The 26,175-nt window shown below is 41.7% G+C and overlaps 1 protein-coding gene across 31 annotated transcripts in view; it reads left to right on the top strand.

The window, feature by feature from the left end:
- The window catches only part of DAB1 (DAB adaptor protein 1), a 406,138-nt gene extending 384,387 nt beyond the window's left edge, over positions 1-21,751 (top strand). For 28 of the 31 annotated variants that reach the window (XM_064429000.1, XM_064428992.1, XM_064428991.1 and 25 more), the window contains 7 exons: positions 3,424-3,480; positions 6,230-6,292; positions 7,424-7,532; positions 9,200-9,748; positions 10,165-10,292; positions 11,190-11,288; positions 19,085-21,751. In XM_064429000.1, coding sequence (XP_064285070.1) covers positions 3,424-3,480; positions 6,230-6,292; positions 7,424-7,532; positions 9,200-9,748; positions 10,165-10,292; positions 11,190-11,273 — 990 coding nt within the window. In that variant the 3' untranslated portion in view covers positions 11,274-11,288; positions 19,085-21,751. The remainder of the gene's footprint in view (positions 1-3,423; positions 3,481-6,229; positions 6,293-7,423; positions 7,533-9,199; positions 9,749-10,164; positions 10,293-11,189; positions 11,289-19,084) is intronic. The other 3 variants (XM_064429009.1, XM_064429012.1, XM_064429008.1) reach the window with 2 other exon arrangements.
- Positions 21,752-26,175: the final 4,424 nt, after the last annotated feature.

Raw genomic sequence — 26,175 nt, 5'->3', positions numbered from 1 at the left:
TTCTTCAGCTGTGAGGATTGGCTAACAGGATGTTTAACCAGCACATCCAGGGCTTCCCAGTCACCAAACAAAGGAAACTGGACAGTTGGGAATGCAGTGGAGCTCAGGGCTGCCCTGTAATTGGGTACATCACATCCAGGACTTGGGTTTATGGTTTCAGGAGAATTCCCTGAAGGAGAACAGTTGTGATCACTAACTCAGAGTTACCCTGTCAAACTGAAAAGAGGAACTTTAAATAGAAGAATACAGACATCCCGTGGGATTCTGAGCACTGGATTTTCACCCTGTGCAGTGACAGATGCCCAAAATGCCTAGATTTTGGATAAAAATCCATCAGTGGTTTTATTATGGCAGCCCATGTTGCTGACATGACCTGCGCTGGTTGGGAATTGCCTCCACCACTGGAAGTGTTCAAGGCCAGGCTGGATGGGGCTCTGAGCAGCCTGATCTGGAGGGAGGTGTCCCTGCTCTTGGCAGGGGATGGAACTGGATGAGCTTTAAGATCCCTTCCACCCCAAACCATTCTTGATCCCACAATGGAATGTTGACAGCAGCCTTAAAATGAAAGGGTTGTGCTCAGCTGTACCTCTGTAAATCTGGGATGGTGACAGCAGTCTGTAACTGGGAAAGTTCATGGCATTTGAGAATCTTCAGGATCTGCAGGAAGCTGGAGGTTGCAAAGACATTGACAGTTTTTTCCTGACACACATTCTTCTGTGTATTCTTTTTAATTGGGAAGTAATTGAGCAATTCTTTGTTGAGTTCCCATGCCACTTCATTAATTCAGCAGTAGTTCTACAGGAAGACAATGTCTGTGGGATGTTTCCAGGATGTCTCAACCTACCAGACGTGGTTTGACTGATGATGGGTTTAGTCACGATGCTGACATGCTCCTTCACTGTGGTTCTAATTGTTTTTTTAGAATGAATTGTGGTTAATTAGCAAGCTGCTTGCAGCTCATGGAGCTTGTAGCAATATCAACAGTTGTGGTGTAAGGTGCCAACAGCTGGGGCTTTGCTGAGCTGCAATGACCATTTGAACCATCAGAAAAGTTATTTGTCATAGCCAAATCTTTACATGTTCAACTGAAATAAGATAGAAAATCTTTAGTGTGACCAACCGTTTGACTTGTCATTAGACTTCCATGTAAAAGCCGTGTCAGGAAAAGGGAATTGGAGATGCAGAGAGGCTGTGGTTGGGTGACTCCTCTTTTGTTTGCTGGGCTGTGTGGTATAGCACTCACCCTGAGTGCAAGAAACCAAGTTTAAACCCCTCTGCTGCCTTAAAAGAGTTGAACAGATAATACCCAGCTCAAAGGTTAATTACTAATTGCTGCTTATTTGCTATATTTAGTATCCTTCAAACTCTTTTTTCTTGTTGAGCTGTGTAGCAGAGTACAAGTTAATTACCACAGGTTTTTTTCATGCTTTTAAAAACCATCTTTGCTCCATTCTCTGAGATTACAAAACCACGTTTTGTGAGATGCTACTTCTATCATCTTGTTTGCTAAAGTGCAGCAGTATTAAGCAGGTTTTCTCGTGCCGTATGTCAGTGTGGATCCCTTGCTGCTGGTGAAAAACAGACTGAGGAGCAGAAGTTGGGTATTCTGTCTTGGTATTTGTATGGAAGTGAAAGAAGAAGGTGCTCATGTGAGCACAAGAGCCGTGTTTTAGATTTCCCTTTTAGGTTCTGAGCTTCTGCATTGCTTAGAAAAGATGTTTTTCAGAGGACTTGGTGATCAGAGGGAGTAGCGGAATGGATCAGTTTTATGTAGTTTATGACAGCTGCAGCTCACTTGTCTCTTTTTCTTAAGGGTGCCTTCCAGCTCAGGGAATTCTGTGATTACCATTGCTTGTGCACTCTGGAGTTTTCTCCAGCTCCTGGATAATAAGTTATTTTTTAGTGAATAATGAAAAATGTCACCAGCAATTCCGCTACCAGCTTGGTGTGATTTCCAACTGCTCCTGGCTTGCAGTGGTGCTGCTGCTTTAAAGACCAGATTTACATATTTTGTGTTTGAAAGATTTACAGGCTATCTCACCTGCCTGTATAGGAAGGTGGAGCTTCCATGGCAGGTTTAATGTCACTGGGCTACAAGGATTAATTGTCCCTCCTCCGCCCCAGCCTGCTCATGAGGGGCTGGCAAGGTTCTGCTGGCTGAGCTGGAGGGGGTTTCACATCCAGCACCTGCCTTTTGGGAGGATGAAACCAAGCTTTTGCAGCACTCTGTGGGGGAATCCTCACCTGGAGAAAGACCAGGAGCTGGAGCATCTCTCCAGGCTTCTGGTGCTGGAAGATGGGGACAGACAAGGCGGCTGTCAGAGCACAAAGTGATGAAGTGCTGGCTAAAACTGGGCCCTCTGAAAGCATTCTGCTGTCATTTAAAGAGTGTTCTCAAAGTCTCTGAAGTTCTTTGAGTAAATGGACACAGCTTTCCTCACACTTTCCTCTCCTGGGGCTCGGGGGACACAGGGTCAGCTCCAGGAAGGTGCAGGGCTGTATCTGTTCCTGATTGTGCTCAGTGACATTATGTTACTTTGGCTTTGCCTTTTCCCACTCTTTTATTTTCTCTTTTCTTCAGCTCTGTGATGAGATGAGGGAGGGAAGAGCATTCTAGGGTGTTTGTGAGATCTTTAAGTGACATGGAATTACTGGCTGGTAACCTGTATGAAGCTTCTCAGTCATCTTAGACTTGATTTTCACAGCTTGCTGTTGTTCGTGTCTGCAGAAATGAAGTCTCAAACACCACAATAAATGTTACCTGAAATTTTGCCTTCTGAGGTGATAATATGTGCTAAGTGTGTGGGTGGATACAGATATGTACAGATGTGAGGGCAGTATATCCCCACATATATTTACATGCAAACTATAGCTTTAAATAAAATGTGAATTGACATATAATTTTAAAAATTGCTACAGAATGAAAATAATTATCCTAATTATATTTACATTGATGTTACAGTTTCCCTAGTTAGAGAAATGTGTGGTTTTCACTTGGTTTTAGAGCTTTTGTCATCCAAAACTCAATCATTCTTTTTTCCCCTGAGGATGTTAAATCCCTTCTTTCACCAAGCCAGGGAAAGGTTCCATTAATATAAGCAGGATCAGAGCTCACTGGGTATGCTTACTGCTGAATTAATAAATATTTAGGAAAATAAATAGGTGTGTCACAAGTGGTAAAATTGCTTTATGCACCAGAAGATGAGATTTAGCACAAATGGAGTGTTTGTTTGCCCCACATCCCAGCAGCATTCAGACTCACTGTTTTGACTGCCTGATTTCAGATCTGTGCTCACAGCAAGATGGAAAGGGTTTTCATTTCAAAGCTGAAGTCAATAATTATGGAGGTTATCATTTTCATGCTCAGAAATTCATGTCATTTTCATAAATCATTCATCTCATTTCATAAATCATGCTTTACAGCTGGAGAATGGAAACTTATTGCTGGACATTGATGAAAATCTTGTTTCAGTCACTCAGGTAAGGTTGTGACACTAAAAAATATTTTAAGGAAATATAGCTGAAATCATCTATAGGAATAGCGCAATTGGAAAATGTTCAGCTTGGGATTAACTTCACTGGAACGTGGCTAATATCAGATGTGAATAATCTTAATGAAGCATAAGGGGTGAAATCAGTTCTGCAGTGACAGTGAAATCACAGAAATAAAAGATAAGTGCTTGGTGTCCAGGATTTCATGTGCTGCAAGTAGATAAAGGCAGCTCTGTGTCAGAGAAGGTGCATTCATTTATTCAGGCTGAGAACTGGGTTGTAGAAAAAAGACTCCTGAACCATTTGGGACTTTAAAATGCACCTCCAAGGGTTGGTGTTTAAAGCTCCAGTCAGTAAATGAAGGTGTTGTGTTCCCACTAAATTTGTGTTTACATTCTCTGATGTGGTTCTGTAGCTCCTGTTGTATATGAGTTTGATATTCTGTTAAAAAAATAATTCCCCTGTAAATGTATTTCTTTTTCCTGGGGAATATTGTGAGTGAGGGTTTATTATAACAAAGTGCTGTTGACTTTCCTATCACTCTCTCCAGCTGCCTGTTTAGAAATGTGTCTGCAGAGCTTTAACAGAATTATATCTGTGAAGAATATCCAAAGATCCATCACCTTGAAGCACTGTGAACAGTATTACTATTCCCATTATCCAGGAGTATGGAGGCACTGGCATCTGAGTTACCACCTTTCAGATGCATGTCATATAATCCAGAGTTCAAAAGTATACTGACTATCAATTTGCAGTATTCCTGTGAAACCTATACTACTTTTTCCACCAAAAAAAATATAAATGTATAGCTTTGCACACAGCTGTGTGTACCCTGCCCTTTCCCATCCTCCCTGGCTTGCTCATCTGCTTCCTTTTGCTAGTGAAAAGGACACAAATGTTCCTTAGGAGCAAACAGTGAATAGCTCCCAAGGGGGCCAGGGGAAGGGCAGGTTTGGGGTGCTGCTAAACAAGCAGTTTGGAGAGGTGAGAAGAAAGTGGCTCTTGGAGTATTTCAGTGTCACCTGACACCTCTTGAGGCAGTAGTGCCTGAAGTGATTTCCAAATGAGTGCTGCTGTTGTCACTATTCCCACTTTCCTGGGCATTTTAACAACCTTTGCCTAATGTATTTGTGCACACTCTGGGTTTGTTGCTTGGTTTTTTTTTGTTTCTTTTTTTTCAAAAGCTACTCCTGGCCGTATTTTCCTCCAGAGTATTAGAATTGGTGTACCCTGAAGAAAAAGTAGCTATCCCTTTTCTTCCCTTCTGCATTTCCATGCAGATACTTAAAGGGATATATAAACCCATAAAAAGAAAATGCTTTGTCATAGCACTAAAGCAATGTGATGTTTTTAATATAAAACATGATGTGAGAAAATGTGAGATAAGTCATCCCTGGGTACATTGTGACGTGAAGCTGAGAATCAACAGAGCTGCTCAGACAAATTCCAGTTCTAACTGATTGTGGTGTTGCTTTTATGCGTGAGAATAGAAGCTGGATTGAAAAAAAAAAAGTGTAAACTTTTGATATGTGTAGTCTTGCTCCTTAAGGGGTAATTTTTAATTGAAGTTTAAAGGCAGGAAAACATCTTGGGGTGATCTTGATCTCTTGGAAGGCTGTAAAGCCTGACCTGCCAGTCTGGTTGCTGTCCAAAGCATTCAGGGGTTGCTTTTACAGGACAAGATCAAACCTGTTTGTGTGACAGGAGGATCCAAGGTTTATGTGCCCAAGATGGGGAGGAAATTCAATGAGCTAAACTAAATTTGCATTAAATCTTGTTCATAATGAGAATTGTGCCTTCCCACATTTTGTGGGTGTGATACTGGGGAAGCCAGTAAGAAAGGTAGTGAGAAGACAAAGTTCTGGGTTCTCACCAAAGCTTTCCAGTATAACCACCCTGATAAAGGATAAAGGTGGTGGATGGGGTTTAGGTTTCCTGCAAAGCTCTGAGGGATCTGTGCTTTAACATCCCTGAACTCCAGCTGAACTCGTTTGCAGGTGGGTGGAAGGGAGTGAAGTTGCTCTAGAACATGTGAAGGAGCTTTGATTATGCAGCCACTCAAGCTGCTTCTTATAATAAAGTGTGTTTTCTTTTCTGGTCCAGTTAGCCAGGCATGCATGGGTGACCTGTTTTGAGTTCCCAGTGAAGGGCATCCCAAGGAAATATTTCTAACAAGAATTAAATGTACAGCCCCAAACTTGAAATAACCCAGTTGTGCATCCTCCTTCAAGTCCACTTATCCAGGTTACACCTGTCCCATGGGCAAGGGGAAATCAGGCAGCATTTTAAAATCCCTTCCCTTCTGTATCCTGCTGGCACTCCATGTGCTGCTGCCATGCTGTAAGACCTTGGAGTGAGGGTTTAGAAGAGGAGCCAGGGGAAAGGACTGGCCATAAATCATGCTTGGAGCTCACTGATGTTAAAGGCAGAGCAGTAATGCATCCACTCCTGTTCTGGATAGTTGTTTCATGTTTTATTCATTTTTTTTCACTTTGGAGCATTCCCTACAGAGTTGTTTTGTAGTGAGTTGTTGGCTATTTGGGTCCATTAGCAATATTAAAATCCCACAGCTTGAGCCTATGTGCTTCCTCCATGTGGGACTTCACAGTTGAAGCCTGCAGGACTTTGGGGAGGTTTATCTTGTTTGCTGTCACCAGAGAACTTTACAAGTTGTAACTACTTAACTCATAGTTTCTTCTCCTCAAAAGATAAATGGATTTTTTTTTTCTCTTTACAGGCTGTTACCCAACTAGAGCTTTTTGGGGACATGTCCACTCCTCCTGATGTAACCTCTCCCCCAGTGAGTACCCAGGGAAACTGCACTGTGTTTTTCCTGCATGCTATTTTCAGCACATTTATTGAGCACATTTACAATTTGTGTCCTCAGCCATTCCAGTGGGGAAGAGTTCAAAGTAGTTTTTAGGTTGCAGGAAAATAAAAGTGAAGTAAATTGAACGTGCAGTGCCTGCTCCACAATGATGTGCAAAAATACCTTTGATTTTTATTTTTCTGCTCTGGTGTTAAGTGTCACATAGGGTGCAACCTGAGCTGCAGATCTGCTTCCCTGATGTTTGTCAGAGGGAAATGCTTCACTGCACTCTCACTGCACTGCAGAAGATCCAGTTACAGCCTCATATTTCATGTCTCTGGATCCTCCAAGCACAGATCCCAGAACTGCTGTTACAGGAGGGAAGTAAAGACAGAGAGAAAGGGCTGGGTGTCTTTTAAGGACAAAAATAATGTCTCAACATGTTTTTCAGCATTATAAGATGACAAAAATTTCTCATATAAAGCTTTAGAGCCTTGCATTAAGCTGTAGGGAAGTGTGAATATACTGAGAAAATTTAGGTGCTGTGAGGTCAGGAGCCTCAGATCTCCAGTATATTCTGGATCATGTCTGGGACTAGATGTTCAAAGCCCTTGCTGCTCATCCTCAGCTTACTAATTAGATTTGGCTTCTTCTTTAATGTAGACCTATGATTCTGGTCCTGATGGTTAATTAGAAGCAATATTTGTTCAGTTTTCCATAAATCCTTTAGATATTTCATTTACCTTAACTGTTAATAATAACTTAATAGTTAATGCCTTGGTCACTGTCTTTCCCTTTGTCACCTAACATTTAAAATCACAGGCTGTATGTTCTGGAAAAGAAATTATGTCAGTATTTTGGTTGTGATGTATTCCAGGCAAATTCCACCTTGATTTTTTAACTCTGATAGAAAGTTTCTCCATTTCTTTTTCTCCCATCCCCAGCAATTTCCAATACTTTTATTTCTGTTGCTTCTTTCCTTCTACATCTTCCCATTCTTTCTTCTTTCTCATTCTCCACCCCAAGCCTGGATTTTTAGAGCTCCAGGTGATGTGACAGCAGTGTGCAGCAGAAGCTGCAGCTGATACCTCACCCTTGTGTTTTCTGCCTGTCTCCCTGCAGACTCCTGCTACTCCAGGTGATGCCTTTATCCCATCTTCATCCCAGTCACTCCCTGCTAGTACAGACATGTTTGGCTCTGTACCTTTCAGCACTGCTGCCGTACCCTCAGGTAAGGAATGCACTGGAATTAAAGCCTGGAAGCAGATTTGGGGATCAGTGCCCAGCTCTGGTTTGCATTTCAGTACTCAGGGCATTGATTTTAGCAGGGTGGAAGTGGGGAAGGCTTTTGAGGTCAGTGATTCAGGGCAAGGCAAAGCAAGCAGGGAATACATTAGTTTGAATTTGCCTACATTTCTTAAAGCAGAATCCAAAAAAGTCACTGGGAGTTCAAGCATAGTTCTGCCATCTGGATAACAGAACTTCTAGGTATGGGAGAAAGAGAGAAAACAGCATTTAGTTTAAATTTTAGGGGTTCTGTGGTAGAAGTGAATATCCTCTGTTGTCTCCATAAACAGAGAGTGAGGATTTGATTGCACTTCAAAGGCATTCCACTTTGTCAAATCCTGGAGTGTCCTCTAGACTTCCCTGGGTTCCTCAGAATTCAAAAGCTGGGTGCATTCTGCACAGACTCTGGTTTGATGGCTGATCTCTCCCAGTGCTCTTAGCCTCACTCAGGAAAGGAAAGGAGGATGAGGAGGAGGAGGAGGAGTGCCTTGAATCATTCAGCAGTGACTTTTTAATTGGTTGCCTCCTCTGATGGGACCAGATTAGCCACTGCACCTCAGGCAGGTTACAGGGGCAGTGAAGAGTTTGGGGATGATGTCAGATGGAAACCTTCTCTGCTGGGCTGGGGTCACCATGGTGGTGAGATCGTCTGGAGAATCCATCCTGCACATCTGTTGGAACAGAAATGTATCTGAGCTACTGTTCCTTCCATCACTCAGGAGCTAGGTCTCTCAAAGTTCATTTCCTTATTTTTTAATTTTATGAGTTTTGGGCTTTTCCCTGTACAGTATAGCAGCCACCCTTATGTTTGTGATTAAAAAACAGCCTAGAGAAAAAGGTGCAGGAGGACTGGGGAAATGCTCAGGTTGGAAACAAGTTTTAAAGCTATGGCAGTATTAAAATTAAGAGAGAAGTTACATTATGCAAAGTATTAGTGGTAAGTATTGAACTTAAATATGAAACAGCATATCTGTAAAGCACAGTACTTGTATCAGTGGAACATAATTATGTTAGGTAGTTTAATTTGTAAAATGTTTTACAGCAGTTTTAGTTTCAGATCACTTTGTTGTTGTTGTAAATAAAAAAGCACCTGATCGTATAATTCCTACAGAGTCAAACTCTTGGTAGCTTTATAGGAGGCTTCAGGTCTGACAGGAAGCAATTATAATTTTGGTTTTAATCATTAATTTCCTCCTCAGCTGGAGAGAGTTATGTTAGCCTAATACCTGAAGCAGTTTGTTGTTAATAGGTATTTAGTGCAGCAGAACCTCAAGATCTTTTTGATGTTCTCAAGTAATTGGGTAATAACCAAGTGTGAGGATTTTAATCTGAAATCATCTGGGTTGGACTTTTTTATTATTAGTATTAGTAGAAGCATTATTAGATTATTACTTTGCAGAGTCCACCAGCCTGTGGTTCTGTCTGTGAGTACTTGTGCAGTGATGCAAATTCAGTGTTCTCAGTTCTTTCCCAGTGTGCTGCAGCCAGGTTCACTGGTGCAGCTCTGCACGTTTCTGATTTATTGCGTCGCTTTTCCGCGTGCTCTCCACAGCGCCACTAAAACCTTCCATCCCGTTTATTCCCCGCTCCTGCTCTCTTTGTTCCCCAAAGGTTATGTTGCCATGGGAGCTGTCCTGCCCTCCTTCTGGGGACAGCAACCACTCGTTCAACAGCAGTTGGCCATGGGTGCCCAGCCTCCAGTCGCTCAGGTGATGCAGGGAGGACAGCCCATCGCGTGGGGCCAGCCCGGCATCTTTCCTCCCACCCAGCAGCCGTGGCCATCCGTGGCTGGCCAGTTCCAGCCCACTGCCTTCATGCCAACACAAACTGTTTTGCCTTTACAAGCAGCCATGTTTCAAGGTACCATTGCTCCTATAGCCACCGTCCCACCCACGAGCGATTCCAACAGGTCGAGTCCGCAGACAGACAGGCCCAGACAGAAAATGGGAAAAGAAATGTTTAAAGATTTCCAGATGGCTCAGCCTCCACCAGTGCCATCAAGAAAACCAGATCAGCCTTCCCTCAGTTGTACCTCAGAGGCCTTCTCAAGTTACTTTAACAAAGTTGGGATGGCACAGGAAGCAGATGATTGTGATGACTTTGACATCTCTCAGTTAAATTTGACTCCTGTGACTTCCACGACACCATCTACAAATTCACGTGAGTATTTATGTGCTTTCAGCCATCCCTTTCCTCAGACATGACTGCTCCTCAAAGCACTTCTGTCTCTTTTTAAATTCCAACCTAGATACTGAGAACCTTCATGCATGCTCTGGCTTAAGAAATATGTTCCAGCCATAAAGGAAAATACCATAGAGGAATTTCAGAGGTCATAGAAATGAACAGCTCAGACAGCTACAGTCTGAAATTTAATTTCTTAAATTAAATGTCAAAATATTTGTTTTGTGACGGGAACATGCAACCTTGTTGGTAGAAGCCCATGGCATTCAACTGTACAACTGGTTTTACTTATGTCTCATCCATACTTCTCAGAAATTAGGGGCTGGGTATTTATTTTAGTGCCTTTTGAAGAAATCAGCAGAATAATTGTTGCTGTTGCCTTAATCCTTGTTTAGCTCCAACCCCTGCACCCAGACAGAGTTCTCCATCAAAATCATCAGCATCTCATACGAGTGACCCTGCTGCAGATGACCTCTTTGAAGAGGGGTTTGAAAGCCCAAGCAAAAGTGAGGAGCCAGAGGCTGTGAGTAGCAAGAAGGTTTCTAAATCTTCATTGTCTCCTTTTAACTAGAAAAGAGAAAAGGTGGTTAAATGTTGTTCTGTAGTGTCAGAAACAACTTTGTCAGTAGGACTGGGTGGTGCTTATGGGGGAGCTGCAGCCAGAATTCCCATCCTGCTTTGGGTTTGACAGCTGATAGCACAGCATTTCTGCTGATGTGCACTAACAGTGCATACAAGGAGCCAAACTCACAGTTCATATGTAAGGCTGCACATGTTAGATATATCCAGTCTCCTCTTTAGCACACCAGCAGTCACGTTACTCATAGTAAGGAAGTTTGGGGTAAAACAACAAACATGCTGAGGCTGCAGAGGAAGATGTGAGGGTTTGTGTGTTAAAAGATGATGGTTGGTGTTGTCTTGCACATTCTTGCATCCCAGTTGCTTGCCTAGCTACGTTCCTCAATGTTCTGGCCCTCAGTATGTGATTTCTTTGCCTTTATGGACCCAAGCAAGAAATGTTATCCAAGCAATGACTGTCAATCACCAGATGTCTTAGGGAGGGAGGAGCCCGAGTGAGCCAAAGGCAAGAGGGGATCGGTACAACAAAAAGTGCAAAATAACCCAAGCTTGGACTCTTTCTGTTTCACATGGCTTTCAGGGCCTTTTGCAGTTCTGGCCTGATCCAGTACCTTCTGAGGTCTGTGGCAGCTGCTGCCTGGGCTCCAGCAGGAGCTGGTGAGGTCCTTTGGTGCCTGCAGCAGCTGTAGGAAACCGCTACAGCTTTGGAGAGCGGCGAGGCCTCACTCTGGTTTTCATGAGATAGGATGTACTTGTTATGCCCACAGCATGAAAATAACCTCGTGTTGACTTTTCACTTTCTATTGTTGAGAAAAAAAGGTGTTATGTTCTTGTATTCTAGCCTGATGGGTCTCAGGCCTCCTCCAACAGTGATCCCTTTGGTGAGCCAACTGGTGATACTATAAGTCCACAGGTCGGTAGCTAGATAGCACAGGTTGGGGTAGGTATCTGTCCTTTTTTTCTCTACACCTTGAGGTGTTCACTTACTCTTCCACCAGTGCCTGCCATTGCTTTCATGGATGCATGGTTTATTTTTTTTTTTTTCCTTTTCATCTCTTCTGTTTTATCTCTCCATCCTCCGCAGTGTATTCCTCATGCTTGGTGGTTTGCATGGCTTTTGCCATTCACTGAGTGTTGCAGCTTATGCAAATATGTGTGTTTCAGCTGCCTGCATGCTTTAAAGAAATGTAGACTTATTTTACTTTGTGTTCAAATTCTGAGGGCAAGTAGGGAAACTGAGCCATTATTAACAACATAATAGGCAGAGCATTTTTTTTAATCAAAGCCACCCTGGCCTTCAGTCAGATGTAACATATTAAATGGAATAAGACATCTTACCCATAGACATAACAATCATTAAATAAAATTATGTAATGATACATGAATGTCTCTACCCTAAATCAATGGGATAATCAGTAGAAGAAGCACGTTTATTATCTGCATGTAAAAAATATTGAAATGGGTTTGTGTATTTTTATCTCCAACTGCAAATTAAAAACATCTGAAAATTATCATCATTCATATTACCATTGGCATACTGATGTTTTAAAAATTATTCATCAATGTAAGTCATTTAAACCCAGACAGACGGGAAAGATGATCTGTTCATCTTTTGTGTTACAGAACACGTAGAAAATGTGGCTGCCTGTGAATGTTCTGTGATTTGTTTCAATACAGTAAATATATTTTGCCAAAAAAACAGTGAAGCTACAAAGTTTTATGAGTGCTGAGCGTTGTTATTCCATCCAAATACTCTCTAGTGTTGCTGTTTGAAGAATATGTTTCATTATCTTCTCCCCGTCTGCCACTCCTGTTTGGTATTGCCCAAATACATGATCTGATACGGCTTCTCTGCTCCAGCACAGAGCTCCTGGAGCAAATCCAGAGTAGTGGGAGAGCCCTTCCCATTTTTGTACAGAAATTCCACTGGGTTTGCCAGTGACTTGCCCATCCTCAGTTTAGTTTCAGCTCAAAATGAATAGTTTCATTAGGAGACAGTTTACTTTGTGCATTAAATACGATTTTACAAAACCTTACAGTAACTTAGCTTTGATCCACTTGGGAATAATGAGGTTGTCTCTTAATAAGGTGTGGTGCTGTGAGAGGGCATCTCCCCTTCTGTAGCTTCACCCGTGCTCAGTCCCTGGGGCTGCAGCAAAAGCAGCATTAAGCTTTGTGTCTCCTTGAGTCCAGGAGTGACACAGTGAGGAGAAAGTCAAGCTGGGATGAGCTGCTCCAGCAAGAACATTCATTATTTACTCCAGTGAGAGCTGCTGCTGCAGATGGATGGTGCCACTTGATAATTTGGCTGTGCCTTTGCCTGACCTTGGCCAGCACTGACATCCCCAGCTAGCCCAGCTTCAGACCACTCCACGAGTTCTTCCCTACATCATGAGAGAGGATTTGCCCTTTATCTGAGTACCACACTCTGGAAACCCACATACATCTGTTTATTATGGTTTATCACAGGGTGGTTCTGCAATTCAGAGCTTTCAGGACAGTGTATTACCAGTGCTTGCATATGGTTTTGCTGCATTTTTAGTTAATCCCTGTACAGCCTCGCATCAAATATGTATAATTCCCAGAAATATATGCTGGGAAATGTTAACTAATGTTCCTGATTATCGTATTACAGTAATTCCTGAGAGCTGTAGGCAGGAACAGGAAGCTGAACAAAAAAGAAAGCCTCTCTCCAGTGAAGTTCTGCTAATATCATTGTGCCTGTGTGCAGAGCCATTCAGCAGCAGTCTGTAGGAAATCCACTTCCCAAGGCCAGCCCAGCTCATTCTGAAGCCTGGTGTCGTCAGAGCAACGGGAAGTCTAATCTCCATGGAAAATTATCAATTCAGGACTTGCTGTGGAGTTGTGTATTGAGCTCTGCATTTGGAGAGAAACTTAATGGGAAGAAACATGTCGTGCAAAAGAATCACAGTCTGCATAAAAGCCACTTTTGTGGCTTAGACGGGAGATTACTTCACTCTTTAGATCGTGGTTCTTACCCCAAGAACTGCACAGTAACAACTCAGCTGAATGGACCTCTCAGGAGAGCATTGTGTGCAGAAATGTCACATCTGTCTGTTCCCAGATCTCTGAAATCAGCTCTGCCCATACCATATCTTTATTTATCTTGATGTATTCAGAATATCCACCTGCCTGTTTTTTTGTACCCTGATCTTTCAAGGTACCACATCAATTTGGTTTCTTGATTCCTTCTGATACTCTAAATTACCACATAGTTGCTATCTTCTTTTCTCCTATTTTTGCTCTCTTCCTTCTGCAATCTTCCACTTCAGTTCTCAAAATCCCCATCCTTCCAGAAGCAGCTGTTTCTAGATGTCACCCAGAAATAGCTGTGAACTCTTAGTAGGTAAATGTGACATTTTATGGATATATTACATTTTTATCCCTTTATGGTTAAAGATAAGAAGCAGAAAGGCCCAGCTTCCACTGGTGAAATGAGATGAACTCTTTGCAGAGCTGTTTATTGTATTTGGTTATTTCCCCTTTGTTCATGCATGCTGCTGAGGACAGATAGTGGTTTTGCAGAAGAGGTGAAGAGAATACAGAATGACTGCCACCTTCAGATTATTTATATTTAATCCTCACTGCTGTCTTTAGATTATGTGGGGAGTAATTGTGAAAGGAGAGAGGGGGAAAGAACTGTTTCTTAGCTGTGAGCCTACCAAATGTCTTAAACATTTCTTATTGTTGACATTTTACATTAAAGCAGGGAGCTTGAACAGAGGAACAAACACAGCTCTATTGAGCTGCTGCCCAGCTCAAAACTTGCACTGGCAATCATTCATGAGAGATTCTCAAGAAACCTTCAAAACATTTGTGGCTAGAGCATATCTCCCTGAAAAAAAATAATTCTTCAGTTGTTCTGAGAAATGTGTGCAGACAATGAGGAGCCCTCAAAACGTGTCACACCCTTCACAATGCCATCAGCACTGTCAGGAGAGCAACAGTTCATTAGAATATTTGTCTATCAGCTTTTGGTGGTGCTTTGGTGGCCCACTGCCATCATCCATCTTGGAGCAAGTGCTGTGCTTGGTGATAAATGTTCCTAAAAATCTTAGTCAGCTCTGGTATGGGCTGCTGTAACTCTTTTATTTGGGCTGGTTTTAGGATGTGGAGAGAAAAACCAATTTATGGACAAAGCGCTGTGTTACCTGGGAGCTTAGTGAGCCTCAGGAGGGAACATCAAGCTGATTCTGCATCCTCCTCTTACTTCTGCCCCTTTTCTATTGCAGTAGGACTCCACATGGGCTCAAAATACTAAAGTTTATATTTGCAGGACCTGTTCCAGTCTTTCACGTGTCTCAATCACAACTGGATAAAGTCCAAAGAGAAATTCCTAATTACAGGTGACCTGTTCTTGCTGCAGGCTCTAAAGCCGTCATTTTCGAACTAAAGGCACAGCACTGAGCAAGGCTGGGAGCCTGGGAGAAGTGGTGTTGTGTCTTTGGAAGGGCATCACAGGTTGGGACATCCTGCTTCACTCCAGAGAAATCTTAAAATTAACATTTCAGGTCTCCTGCTCAGTTGGGTGTTCCTATTTCCCAGAAATATGGAGGGTCATGAGCAGAGAAATTCAGGCTGCTCTGTGAACAGGAGCATCCTGTTTGTCCTCATCTCTGCTGCTGCAGTCTCCTTCAAGCTGTCCATTTTCATGTGCCAGCTCATACAAGGGCTTCTCACCTCTTCAGTGTCACCAGCCCACCTGAGGTCACCTTGTACTCTTCCATTTCTGCAGCTTCTTCCTCTAAACAAGAGACAGCATTCTTTGTAGCTTGTCTAGAGCTGTGTTCTTGCTGATTTGCAACCCAACAATTCAATTTAGGGACAAGCTCTCCTCACTTCCTCTGTGATGAGATCATGCCTGTCTTCTGCACGACAACTGATTTTAAAAATCTACTTGTGAAAATTTAGCATCTTTGAGACTTCTGAACAATTTGCTTCAAATTGGTCATTAGGTCTGATTGTTATGAAGGAGAATTGACAGAGATGTAGATGGAAGGATATGTGGATGACAGATCTGTAGATGGAAATAATTGTGTGGCTACTGTTTTGGGAGAGGGGCCCAGAAATAATCAGTGTTTCTTGGCTGCAGTTAATTTTTATATCAGGACTAAGATATGGGGCAGGTTCATCTTTCTGAGTAGTTGTCACTGCATTTTCATTTCATGGATGTACAGCATCCATCTTGTTACTAAAACAACAGAGATTTTTAGAATGCTAATAATTAAACTGGATATTTAAGACAAGGAGATATTCCTAGGTAGGTTTATGTTAAGAACAGAGGCACTCTTCAGGCATAATCCTGAACTAGAAGGTTGCTGTATTTATGCTGCTAATGGAGGCTGTAAGAAAAATAACCAAATATTAATAAGTAATAATAAGCAATAAATAAAAACTGGCTGTTAATGGGGCAATAGGAATGAGCTCTCTTATCACCAAAGATATTTAATTTCAACCCCGCTTGCCAACTTTACTCTGTCCTATTTTGCCTATGGGTCAGCATGCAAAAAATCAGAGAAGATGCTTCGCACTCCCACCCCCTTCACTTGCAACCCCAGCACAAGATGCTCATTTTGTGTGGCTCTCCAGCACACTTATTTCATGAAACTCTTTATCATTTGAGCCTGCCCTTTCTGATCAGTCAGCCAGGAGTGAAAGTGGCTGTAAAGGGTATGGAAATCTGTGCGGGCCTCACCTCCTCAATTGAGAACATCTTGCCTGCAGCTCTGCATGGAGCGGGTGCCTCGCAGTGATCAAAGGGCTGCCAGGGTAAAAATAGTTTCTTCCTAACCCACAGTTGTGTTTTCTGAGTGAGTTCACCCCTGCAAGCCCAAGTAGGTGCTGAGTCTTTCAGGAGATGCTCTCCAGTGATTAGTTCTGCTGGGGAGCAGGTGTTAATATCTTCAAATGGGATGCAAATTCACTTCCAGCATTTGCATAATGTTATTCTAAAGCATTAGCACCCTTGTTGCCTCACACAGTAGTGGACTGCATCAGAAATGGTGTTTGCTGCTCTCTTGTCCCCCTTAAAATGGGAAGGATAAAGTGATTTGCAGCATGAAGTATTTCTGGAATACCGCAGCAAAAAAAAAAAAAAAGTGCTTCCAGTTCTTGTCTTGGTTTCTCCCTGTGGGTTTATGAAAACACATTGGAAGTGATTCTGGGCCAGTACAGCAAGGAGAACACTTTAATATTTGAGAGGTTTATGTGAATTAGAAGCTTTGTCTGTTATTTTGTTTGTTCCTTTCTTTTTGTTCTGACAAAGACCAGTTCTTTCCTTCCCTTCCCTCTGCATCTGTTCCTAATGCAGTGGTAGAAGGCAGAAAATGCTGGTGAGATGCTGTGAGAAGAGTTAATGCTCACCTGCCTTTTCATGACAAGCCCTGTGACTTTTGTGTGGATTACTAAAAAAAGGGGGCTTATTTCTGCTTTCAAGACCCTTCAAAATAGTGCCTGTCACTGTGAGAGGAGCTGTCCATGAAGGCAACAGCACTCAACTCTCCTTTTGCCTTTTTCCTGTCCCTTTCTGCTCTCTTTTGCCCTCTTGACTATCAATATTTTACAGACACCATTTGCATTGTTGGGCTAAAAGCATGCTTGAATTGGCTCGAAATAATACTAGAAAACAAATCTCAGGCATTGACCAAAACCCTTTGACTGGGAAGACTGCACACAATTACTGCAATTAATTTCTCATTTAGGCATCTGAAGGGAGAAACCAACTGAAAGGAAGAAGCAAGAGCACACTTTTCATGCAAAATGCTCTGGTCTGCTGGAAGAGAAATTATTCAAATCAGTGAGAAATGCAGGCCTTTGCCACATCAAGTGTTTGTAGAGATAAATGTTGGGTATGAATCAAAGAAGTTTCTCACTGTCATGGCTGTCTCATGCTTGTAGGAAGTGCTGCTGCTGATGAGGAGCTTCTCCTCCTCCTCTTCCAAGGGCATGGAGTCCAGTGGCACCTTAGGACACCTGTTACTTCAGCACTTCTGCATATCTGAGGGATATTTGAGGACAGCTCTAACAAGCAGACTTGACATTTTGAAAAGCTCTTTTTTCCCCTGGAGGCGTTTGAAAAACTGACATCTTTTGTTCCAAAGGGATGTTCTCCCTCCCTCTCCTTTTCTTCTCCTCCTTCCTTTCCGCTTCCCTTTGCAATGACCTTAGGTTCAGCAACTGCCTGAAGGATGGCCTGGTGTGTGTCAGGTTCACACATTAATTAGTACAGATTTTCTCTGAACTAGCTGTGATAGATCATTCTGCCAGCTTCAAGCCTGCACGTGAAAATTGGCATAGGTAGACTTAACTCACGGTGTGTGAAAAGCAGTTATTTACTCTCAGTCATCTCCTTTGATTACCTTCAGTTTTTCAAGGTCACAAAATGTATTTGCTTCTTGCTGGGGATAATTTCAGCAGCATTTATTTAATCATTCCAGAGGGTTTCTCTCACTCACAGTGCTCATGGTGTACTCAGGGCTCCTCGTGGGCAGGGGGTGGGGAAGCAGGGTGTCTGCAAGCTCCAGAAATGAAGCAGTTTTGGGGAATAAGAGACAACTTTCCTTGGCATGGAGGAAACGGGTTGTATTTTGGATTTGTTGTGTGTTCCTGCACCCTGAGCACAGAGCACCCTGTGCATCCACACTGGGGCTGTTCTCCTCATCCCCAGCATCACTTTGACAAACAGTGATTAAAATCCTGTGCCATCCCTTGGCACAGGTCTATCTGTGCTGCTCAGTGCCCAGTGATTTGCCAACCTTCTGAGGGCTTATTTTTGCTCAAAAGTCAGCTCCTGCCAATGCTGCTGTAACAGGAGTTTATTCTACTTTGGTTAAATTCAACGCTGTGGCGTGGTATTTGAATATTTATCAAGCTGTGGAGAGTTAATGCAGTGTGGCATTAATTAGCCTTTCTGCCTGTCTTGTTCCTTTTTTAGATGTCATTCTTAGTTTAATAAATTAGTTTCTGGAAATGAAGTAGAGTGGATTCCAGGGTCCACGGATGGTTTGCTACCCACCTTGGCCAAGATGAACACAGTGTTAAGAAAGCTCAGAGTGTGTCATCTATGAAGCAACAGCTGAAGAACATGGCAGCTTTTCCCCCCTCCCGCATCCAGGAAATTCCCAAGAAAGTATTTGTTAACCAGTTGACATGCTTTCCTCCCAGCTTTAATGATTGTACTAATGGTTCCACAGACTCCTAATCAAACTGCACAGGGCTCCTCGTTCTTCATGGGCCACTCATGTTGTTGTTTTAAATCCCATCACAGCTTCATTAGCTCAGCTTTCCGTGGCAGTTTCTGTTTGCAAGTGGTTTTCTCCTGAGTTGTGCAAAACCCACAGTTATGTTCTGCTGTTGTGCTGCTGGGGGAAAACTCAGCCTTGTGCACGGGCTGCAGTTCCAGCCTCTGAACTTCCAAACATCCAGCCCTATAAATTATCATGTAATTCCTTCATATGTCCGTGCCCAGCAGTGAGGGTCAGTGCATGGCCAATGCTGGAGGAGGAAATGGATGGAAAACACTCATTTTCTGAAATAATTCCCATTTTCTTCACTACTCAGCCGGTGTGCCACGATTGCTCAAGGCAGCACAGAAAGCAAACACTTCCTGTGGGTTTTGACTCACAAGGTATCGCTGCTCTCAAGCAGATGTTGTAAAAATGTTCTGAAAATGCTGTCTGGAGACATCTCTGCTCATTTTATTTTTGTTATCCCCAGGAAGCAGAGCCTCTCTACGCGCAGATTAACAGACCTAAGAAATAGCATTGTTACAGGCTTGTGGTGCTCCAAGACTCAAACGAAACCCAACAACCTGGCGGGCCTTTGGCTTTCATGCTTTTTTCCGATTGATTTTGTCTGACAAAGGAGAGAGTTTGCCCTCCTGGACTGGCTCTACGAGTGTTCCTGATGTGGTTTTTTGGCAACCAATGGCAGATTCCTATGGCAGCACAAAACAAAAACTCTCCCTGCTTCTCATACCACGAGTGCAGCGCCGTCCCCACAAGTGGTGGGTATCCAGACTAGGAAATCCTACTCCTCGGCCTTCTTTTAAGCATTTGCCACCTTCTGTGTGCCACCTATAAATAATGAGCATTTGAAATTTATTGGGCGTTAGACATTCCTTTTTTTTGTTCTTTTCAGCAAAAAGCAGAGTCTGTATGTAGCAGTGCATTATCATTCAACAGCCTTTGGGGCACGAGTCGGCACTTTTTATGTCACGGTGACATGTTTTTCATCTTCATTTACATCAGGCTGATCCTGACCCTTTTTTTTCCCCTATGTAGACATATTTAAACAACAACAACAAAATACTGGTGGTGTCTTTTTTTTTTTTTCCTTTGTTATTTTTTTTTTTTAAATGTATTTCTTACTCTGTAGTTTTGTATGAGTGACAGATCTAACAGCGAAACGCCTCCTGCGGAAATGATTCCCAACTTGAAACCACAGAACAGAACTCGGTTGTTTATCCATCCTTGACTGAAAATGTTGCCAAATGGACCTTTAAGTTCTAGCACATCATGAGGAAGAAATGCTGCTTTCTGTTGGAATACTCATGTTGTGGGTAGAGAAAGGACATCGAGTCCCACTGAGGAAAGACAAAAGAGTCAGTATTTCCTAGGAAACTCTAAACAAAGTGCAGAAAAGGAATATTTTTATTTCTTCAATATCTTGCTGCTGTAATGCTATGCAGACAAGTGTTTTCTTCTCTGTGTGCCATTTTTGATGAAAAAAAATCATTTGCCAAATAATACTGGTATGCTTCTGGTTTAGGAGTTTGGATGAAGTGGACTTGACAAATGGGACGAGGACGGCATGGATTTTGGAATAACAAACTGACTCTGTGATCAAAATTGTTCATCTTTATCACTTTTTGTACATCAGAAAAAATCAAATGGGATTTTTATTTTATAACTTGAAAAAAAATCTTACTGTTAAACTCTTTAAATGTTTAAGGGGAAATGGCTTTAAGGAGTTCGAATGAAAATTGCCATTTTTTTTGTAAATATAAATGTTATGAAAATTCTTTTACTAATGCCATTACACAGTAGAGAAGGTAGCAAGTTGCAGTGCTTGGGAGGTGTGGCAAACCCAGTTTGTGGTTCTCACATCACATATGTTTTTTCACATGCTTAACAATAATGGGCTGAAGCTCAAGTGCATTTGCCAAAAGCAGTCAGCTTGTCAGCAGCTAGTGAAATTAATGGGAACACATGATTTTATGGTCCTGCATTATCACACAGACATAATTCCACTTACAACAGATCACTTTCCATTGACATTCCTTTGAACCTCTGCATAGAAGTCATCCAACTGTTTACACGCAGAACAAAAAGAATTTAAAACTTCCTTTTTTTACATTTATGAAGCAAAAAGTGCAGTGTTTGGGTTCATATGTTTAGCACATGATTTTCATAAAGAATCTATATATTTTTGCCCTACAGAGAATTGTTATACAGGTCAAATGTGTTTTCCTGATGTTCCTATGCAGTTACAGTATATTGAATTTAGTGGTTTAACACTAAAAAGGAAAAAAAAAAGAAGAAAAAAAAAGAAAAAAAGGTAAAAGAAATCAAAGGATTAATCAGTTTTTAGGGTTTTTGTGCAGATTTTGTTTTTAAATTGACACATTAGGATTTACATTTTTGTCATGATTAAAATAGGCCTGGAGTTATAAATGTTTTACTTTCTTTCATCTCTATTATAAGCTAAAAATGGTTTAGAAGGCAGAATAACTGGGGTGGTGATTGTTGGTATCCAAATCTCACAACACGATCCCATTCTTTTATTTTGAATTAGAGAAATTAGAGAAATGTGCGTTGCAGAATGTATGTGAATGAGAAATTAGCTGTGAATAGACCTAATGAACCTGCAGAGAGGAGAATTTTATCCCCATCCACGGTCATTTGATGCTTGTTCCTTAGTCATGTGCAAAGAGCTTTGTAGCAAATCTTGTTTTCCCATTGGAAGATCAAGTTTTCTAACTGGAGGAGATAATTTAAAACTTGGTGGATCGAGTGTTTCAGGATGAAAAGCAGAGGTAAAAGTGTTTCTGGAGGACACTTCTGTCAGAGTATTTTCCTGATTTGCACAGTGGTGCTACTTTCTTCCTCAGCAGCTTTTTTTTGGGTTTTGTCCTGCACATGGAACCACAAACCCAGTTTTGGTTCATCACAGGCATTGGAGGTTTAGTGTCATCAGTGCATTTCCAGTTGTGGGGTGAAACAGAGAGGAGAGAAGAGCTTGATGTCTCAGAGGATCACATTTGTAGCAAGCAGATCACTCACGAACAGGTGCTGAGGGAATGAGGCTGGAATTCTGGTGTCTCTGGGCCATCACCACGGACCTTTGTCTTACTTTTGCTCATGAATAAAAACAGATTCTGGATTGTCTCGTCCTGTGATCGTCCTTGTCGTGGCTGGGATGCTGAGCTGAGAGGGCTGCAGGGCCTCTGCACTGTACCAGTATTGTAGATAACTCAAATATCCAGCTTGTGCAATTGTTTAATCCCTCATCCTTCACTAGCACTAAATTCGTCACTTTAAATTTACAAACCAGGGAACCCCACCAGCCATCCTGTTACCATCCCCCCCCGTAGGTTCTTGATCTTTACCTGTCATGAAAAGATATTTTGATAGATCGTAGTCATCCAAGTGTCTGATGAAACCTTTCATCTCAATAACGTACTGGGCACCTTCTTTGCAAAAATGTTTACTCCGTGGTTTTCATTCATTTTTATTTCTGCATTCTGACACTTATTTTTTTAATAAAGATGAGAAAGATAAAATGACTGTTGCAGTACATTTCTAAACCCACTTTAACTTTACCTCAGATAATGACCATTTGTTAACATATACGGACACATTATTTTTAACTTTATGTGTAATGCATTCAGCAACAACAACAAAAACCAACCAATTTTTAGAGATTTTCCATTAATTTCTGTAACACACCATGTAATACTGTTATGAATAAAAACATTTAAAAAAAGGTGTAATTTCAGTAAGTTTGTTTCATAGCTTGTGCTCCTCTGGGATAATTCTGCCAGACTTAAAATGCAGTGTTTGTGTCTGCCATGGCCTTTATTTTTAACAGTGGAAATACCTGGGAAAGGAGAAAATCCTCAATTTGGGGAATAACTAATCTTTAACACCAAGTATTGCTTATCTTGCAAATGTATAACTTGCTGCCTCCACTTTTTTGGCCTCTTTTTGGGTGTTTTAGGATGAGCATCCCAAACCAGCAGGTATTTGTATCACCTCCTGCAAAATCCCACATTCCTGTGACGCTCTCAAAGCTGGTTTATCTTTGTGGCATGAAAAGCTGAAATTATTTTTGCTCACTTTTTTCATTCAAGTGGGATTTGAAATTAAAGATGTGCATTTAAACATGACAGTTTTGAAAGCAGAACCCCCCCCAAATTTTCCAGTAATATGCACAGAACTGATAATAAAGCTCATCTGAGAAGGAATTTTCCCATTCTCTGCCAAGAGAGTAATGCAGTAAAATTTAAGGGTAAGAAATACATGTTTTATGTACAGGGAAAGAGAGAGGTGTGGATGTGTGCACATATATTTTATTGTTCTACTTTTAGGTGTCTCATGCCTTCCTTGAAATGCCCAGTAGGTCATGGTGAAACATTTCTTGCCTTTGTCAATGAGCATTGCTGAAATACTTGGATCCCACATGAGAATAAAGGTTATTCTGCTGTGGTGAAAGCACTCCAGTGTTAATGGCATTTTGATTTGTTTGGAGGTAACTGTACCCAGGTGTCCTTGGAAGGAAGAATGCGATCTCTGGTTTTCAACCAGCTACAAAACATCAACTTAAATAAGCCACAGCTAAGAGTGGATTTAAATTAAAATGCATTTTTACAATGAAGGCTAAGTCTGGTCTTGTTGATCCTCTTCTGGTACCCTCATGGTGAGGTTGGTTGAGTTAAAATCAGAAAAATCAGTTCATGTTGTGCAGCTGTTGTGTAAACTCAGTTTAAAAATTCAGAATGAGCAGGTTTGAGGTGCAATCTGGCAACAGTGAGGAAGAAGAATCCCAAGGAGGGAGGGAAGGACCTGTTCTGTGTGTTCAGGAGGGATAAAGATGTGTTCTTACTGTGCTGTGTTTATGTGCTAAATCACATTAATACTGCTGTAATTCAGAGTCTCTGTATTGTATATGAGAGTGCCCAGCTCAGACATGCCCACTTCAATAAATGGTCCCAATTTAACCAATGCTAATTAAGGCCACGATCTGCTGCAGTAATGAGGATTTCATTAGCAAATTCTGGTTTGCAGAATCAGCCTGTGGTTTTACAGCAGTGAGAACGCTGACAGATCTCTCCTTTCCATGTCAGTGGCTTCTGGGAAAGGAGCTGCTTGTATAGACTGGGAATATGCAATTTTCACTCCCTCACACTGGATTAAAGGCACTGTTTTCTGTGCTTTAATCTCTACTCAGTGACAGTTGCTGCAACAGAGAAGGTAACCTCTTTCTGGCTGTTTTTGAGGTTGTGAAATACATTTTCATGCACTGTTTCCTTTTTAATTTCTTTGCTTTTTGAAGAGCTCCTTGTCCTGTCAGGTTCATATTTATTGCTTTGCTGGCAAATGCTGTTCTCAGTCAGAAGAATATCATGTCAAAGCAATGAAAGGGGATATCAGTTGGCAGTTTTCCACAGAGGTTTGAATCTGTTCTCTCCAATTCCCTCCCGGAGCCAACGTGGGATGCACACAGTGCTGAAGGAACACAGTGGAAGTCCACCTGAGCAGCAGGAAGTGCAGGCACAGCTCCTGGCTTCTCCTTCTGCTCTGTTTGTGCCATCCTGGGACTCAACCTCCTGCTCCTGGCTCTGGGTTGATGTTACTGCTGCAAAAGCCTTGATTTGTAAGAGTATTCCTCTCTGGTGCTGGGGTCTTCCATGAATTCTTCTCACACTGATTTTCTTTTTAGGATCAGCCCCATTAAAAACCTTTATTATGTTGTCTTTAAATACCCCAGGTAAGACTGGCATGGGGAGGAATAAAGGTATGGATTTAATGGTTTTTTTCTGGTTTTACGTTCTCTCTGAAGCTGAATTACACATTTCAGCTCATGACAGTGAGGAATATGGGGAGATATACTGATAGGATTTCCTGAGTAGCTGTAACATGGCCTGTCTATTTCTGAAATTATCCTACTGGAGGCAGGAAATATCAGGTCTATTAGTGAAACAGCTCTCCAGCTATTAGTTTTTACAGCTTTAAATAGTCTTATCTCAATGGATGTGTTTGCCCTGTGGCTCATCTATCACCCTAAAATGTTTTATCAGCACCTGAAAAAATGAGAATAGCCTCAGATTTTTCCCATTCAAGGGGCTTTTAGATAGAGAGTTTTTTGGGGTTTTTTTTTAAAAAAAGGTCTTTTAAGATCTGATATTATTTGCTGGCTTTTCAACCCTGTTTCATAGCTCCTGTAGCACCACTTCCATAAATACTCCTCACCAGCAAAGAAAGGAAATCACAATAGATTAAAGCAAAATCAGGTTAACAGGCAGCAATCTCTGCCCATTCAGCCTCAGACATTTGTGAAAATAAAGGATTAGGAAGAATTACTGCCAGGTACTAGCTGAAAAAAAAATCCAACGAACCCTTTTGTGGTGTCTTTGTCTTCCCTAACAGTTATTAGAGGTGTAAGAACAGCTCTCAGTGTCAGGTGTGATCTGTATTTGAAATGAGCAGCAGTCACAATGCTGTGAGATATTGCATTTTTTGTAAATTTTGTACTGTTTATTTGACACACAGATGATGAGTACCTTTTTTTTTCTTTAAAAAAATGCTGTTTCTAGTTTGAAAACAAGTTTGTGTGTGTTGTCTTGAGGTCTGCTGGAGAGGAGATGGAGACAAGGGATGGGACATGGAGGGGTTTTCTTTGTCTTACCCTCTTCACAGGACTTCAGAGCTTTCAGAGCAGGTAAACCTGTGCCAGATTTGGCCTCAGTCACAATGAGTTATTCTTTTTAGTGGATCAAAAGCCAGAAGAGGAGAATTACATTCAGCAAGGTGAATTTTTTATGACCAGGGCCTTCCAGAGACCAGCCTCACACCAGAAAATGTGTTAGTAACAAAAATGGTGATGCAGTGGGGTTTGTTGTAAAAATCTGGAAATATTCTTTGGTTGTAAATTTTACCACAATTTGCCACCTTATGCTCTTGACAATTAAAATTGGTGGGAAGCTTCCTTTTACCTTTGAATGAGTTTTTCCACAGAAGGAAATGCGTTCTGAGTTCTGAAGCAGGGAATAAGAGTTTTCTCAGAGGAGAAAAGGCAACTTTTTGAAAAGTGCACTGAATTCTGTAAAAAGCTGCTTGCTGGCTCCAGTCTGATCTTCCTTCCAGCTCTGATGTGTTTCAGTTTTTCTTTTAACAGGAAACTGTCATTTAAAGAACTATCATGTTTGGTGAAAATGTATTATTTAGAGGGAGCAAAGGCTCCCAAACTTGGGCTATGAACTCTGCAAAGGATGTGTTGCACTTGCAGGCTCCATGTTCGTGGTGGGAATTTGATTTTCAAGTGTGAGAAGTCCTAATTCAGCAATGTAGAGAGTTGGTTTGGGACTTCAGCTCATCAGAAAGCCACAGTCACCAGTGGAGAAGGAGCAGCAATGGAAAAGACAACAATGGAAAAGAGGCAACATTCCCCCTGATCCATGGATCCAAGGAGGCAGAAAATCACCTGTGCTTGCTGTCATAAATTTCATGTGGTAGACCTACCTCTAATTAAATCAGGTTGTAAATTATGTGTAAAGCCTGATGGTGCTTTTCAGTTCTCTCTGAAAA

This window comes from Passer domesticus, chromosome 7, assembly GCF_036417665.1.
Source record: "Passer domesticus isolate bPasDom1 chromosome 7, bPasDom1.hap1, whole genome shotgun sequence".
Classification (NCBI taxonomy): Eukaryota; Metazoa; Chordata; class Aves; order Passeriformes; family Passeridae; genus Passer; species Passer domesticus.
Note: the sequence above shows the minus strand (reverse complement) of the source record. Positions and strands in the feature narration are given on the sequence as shown.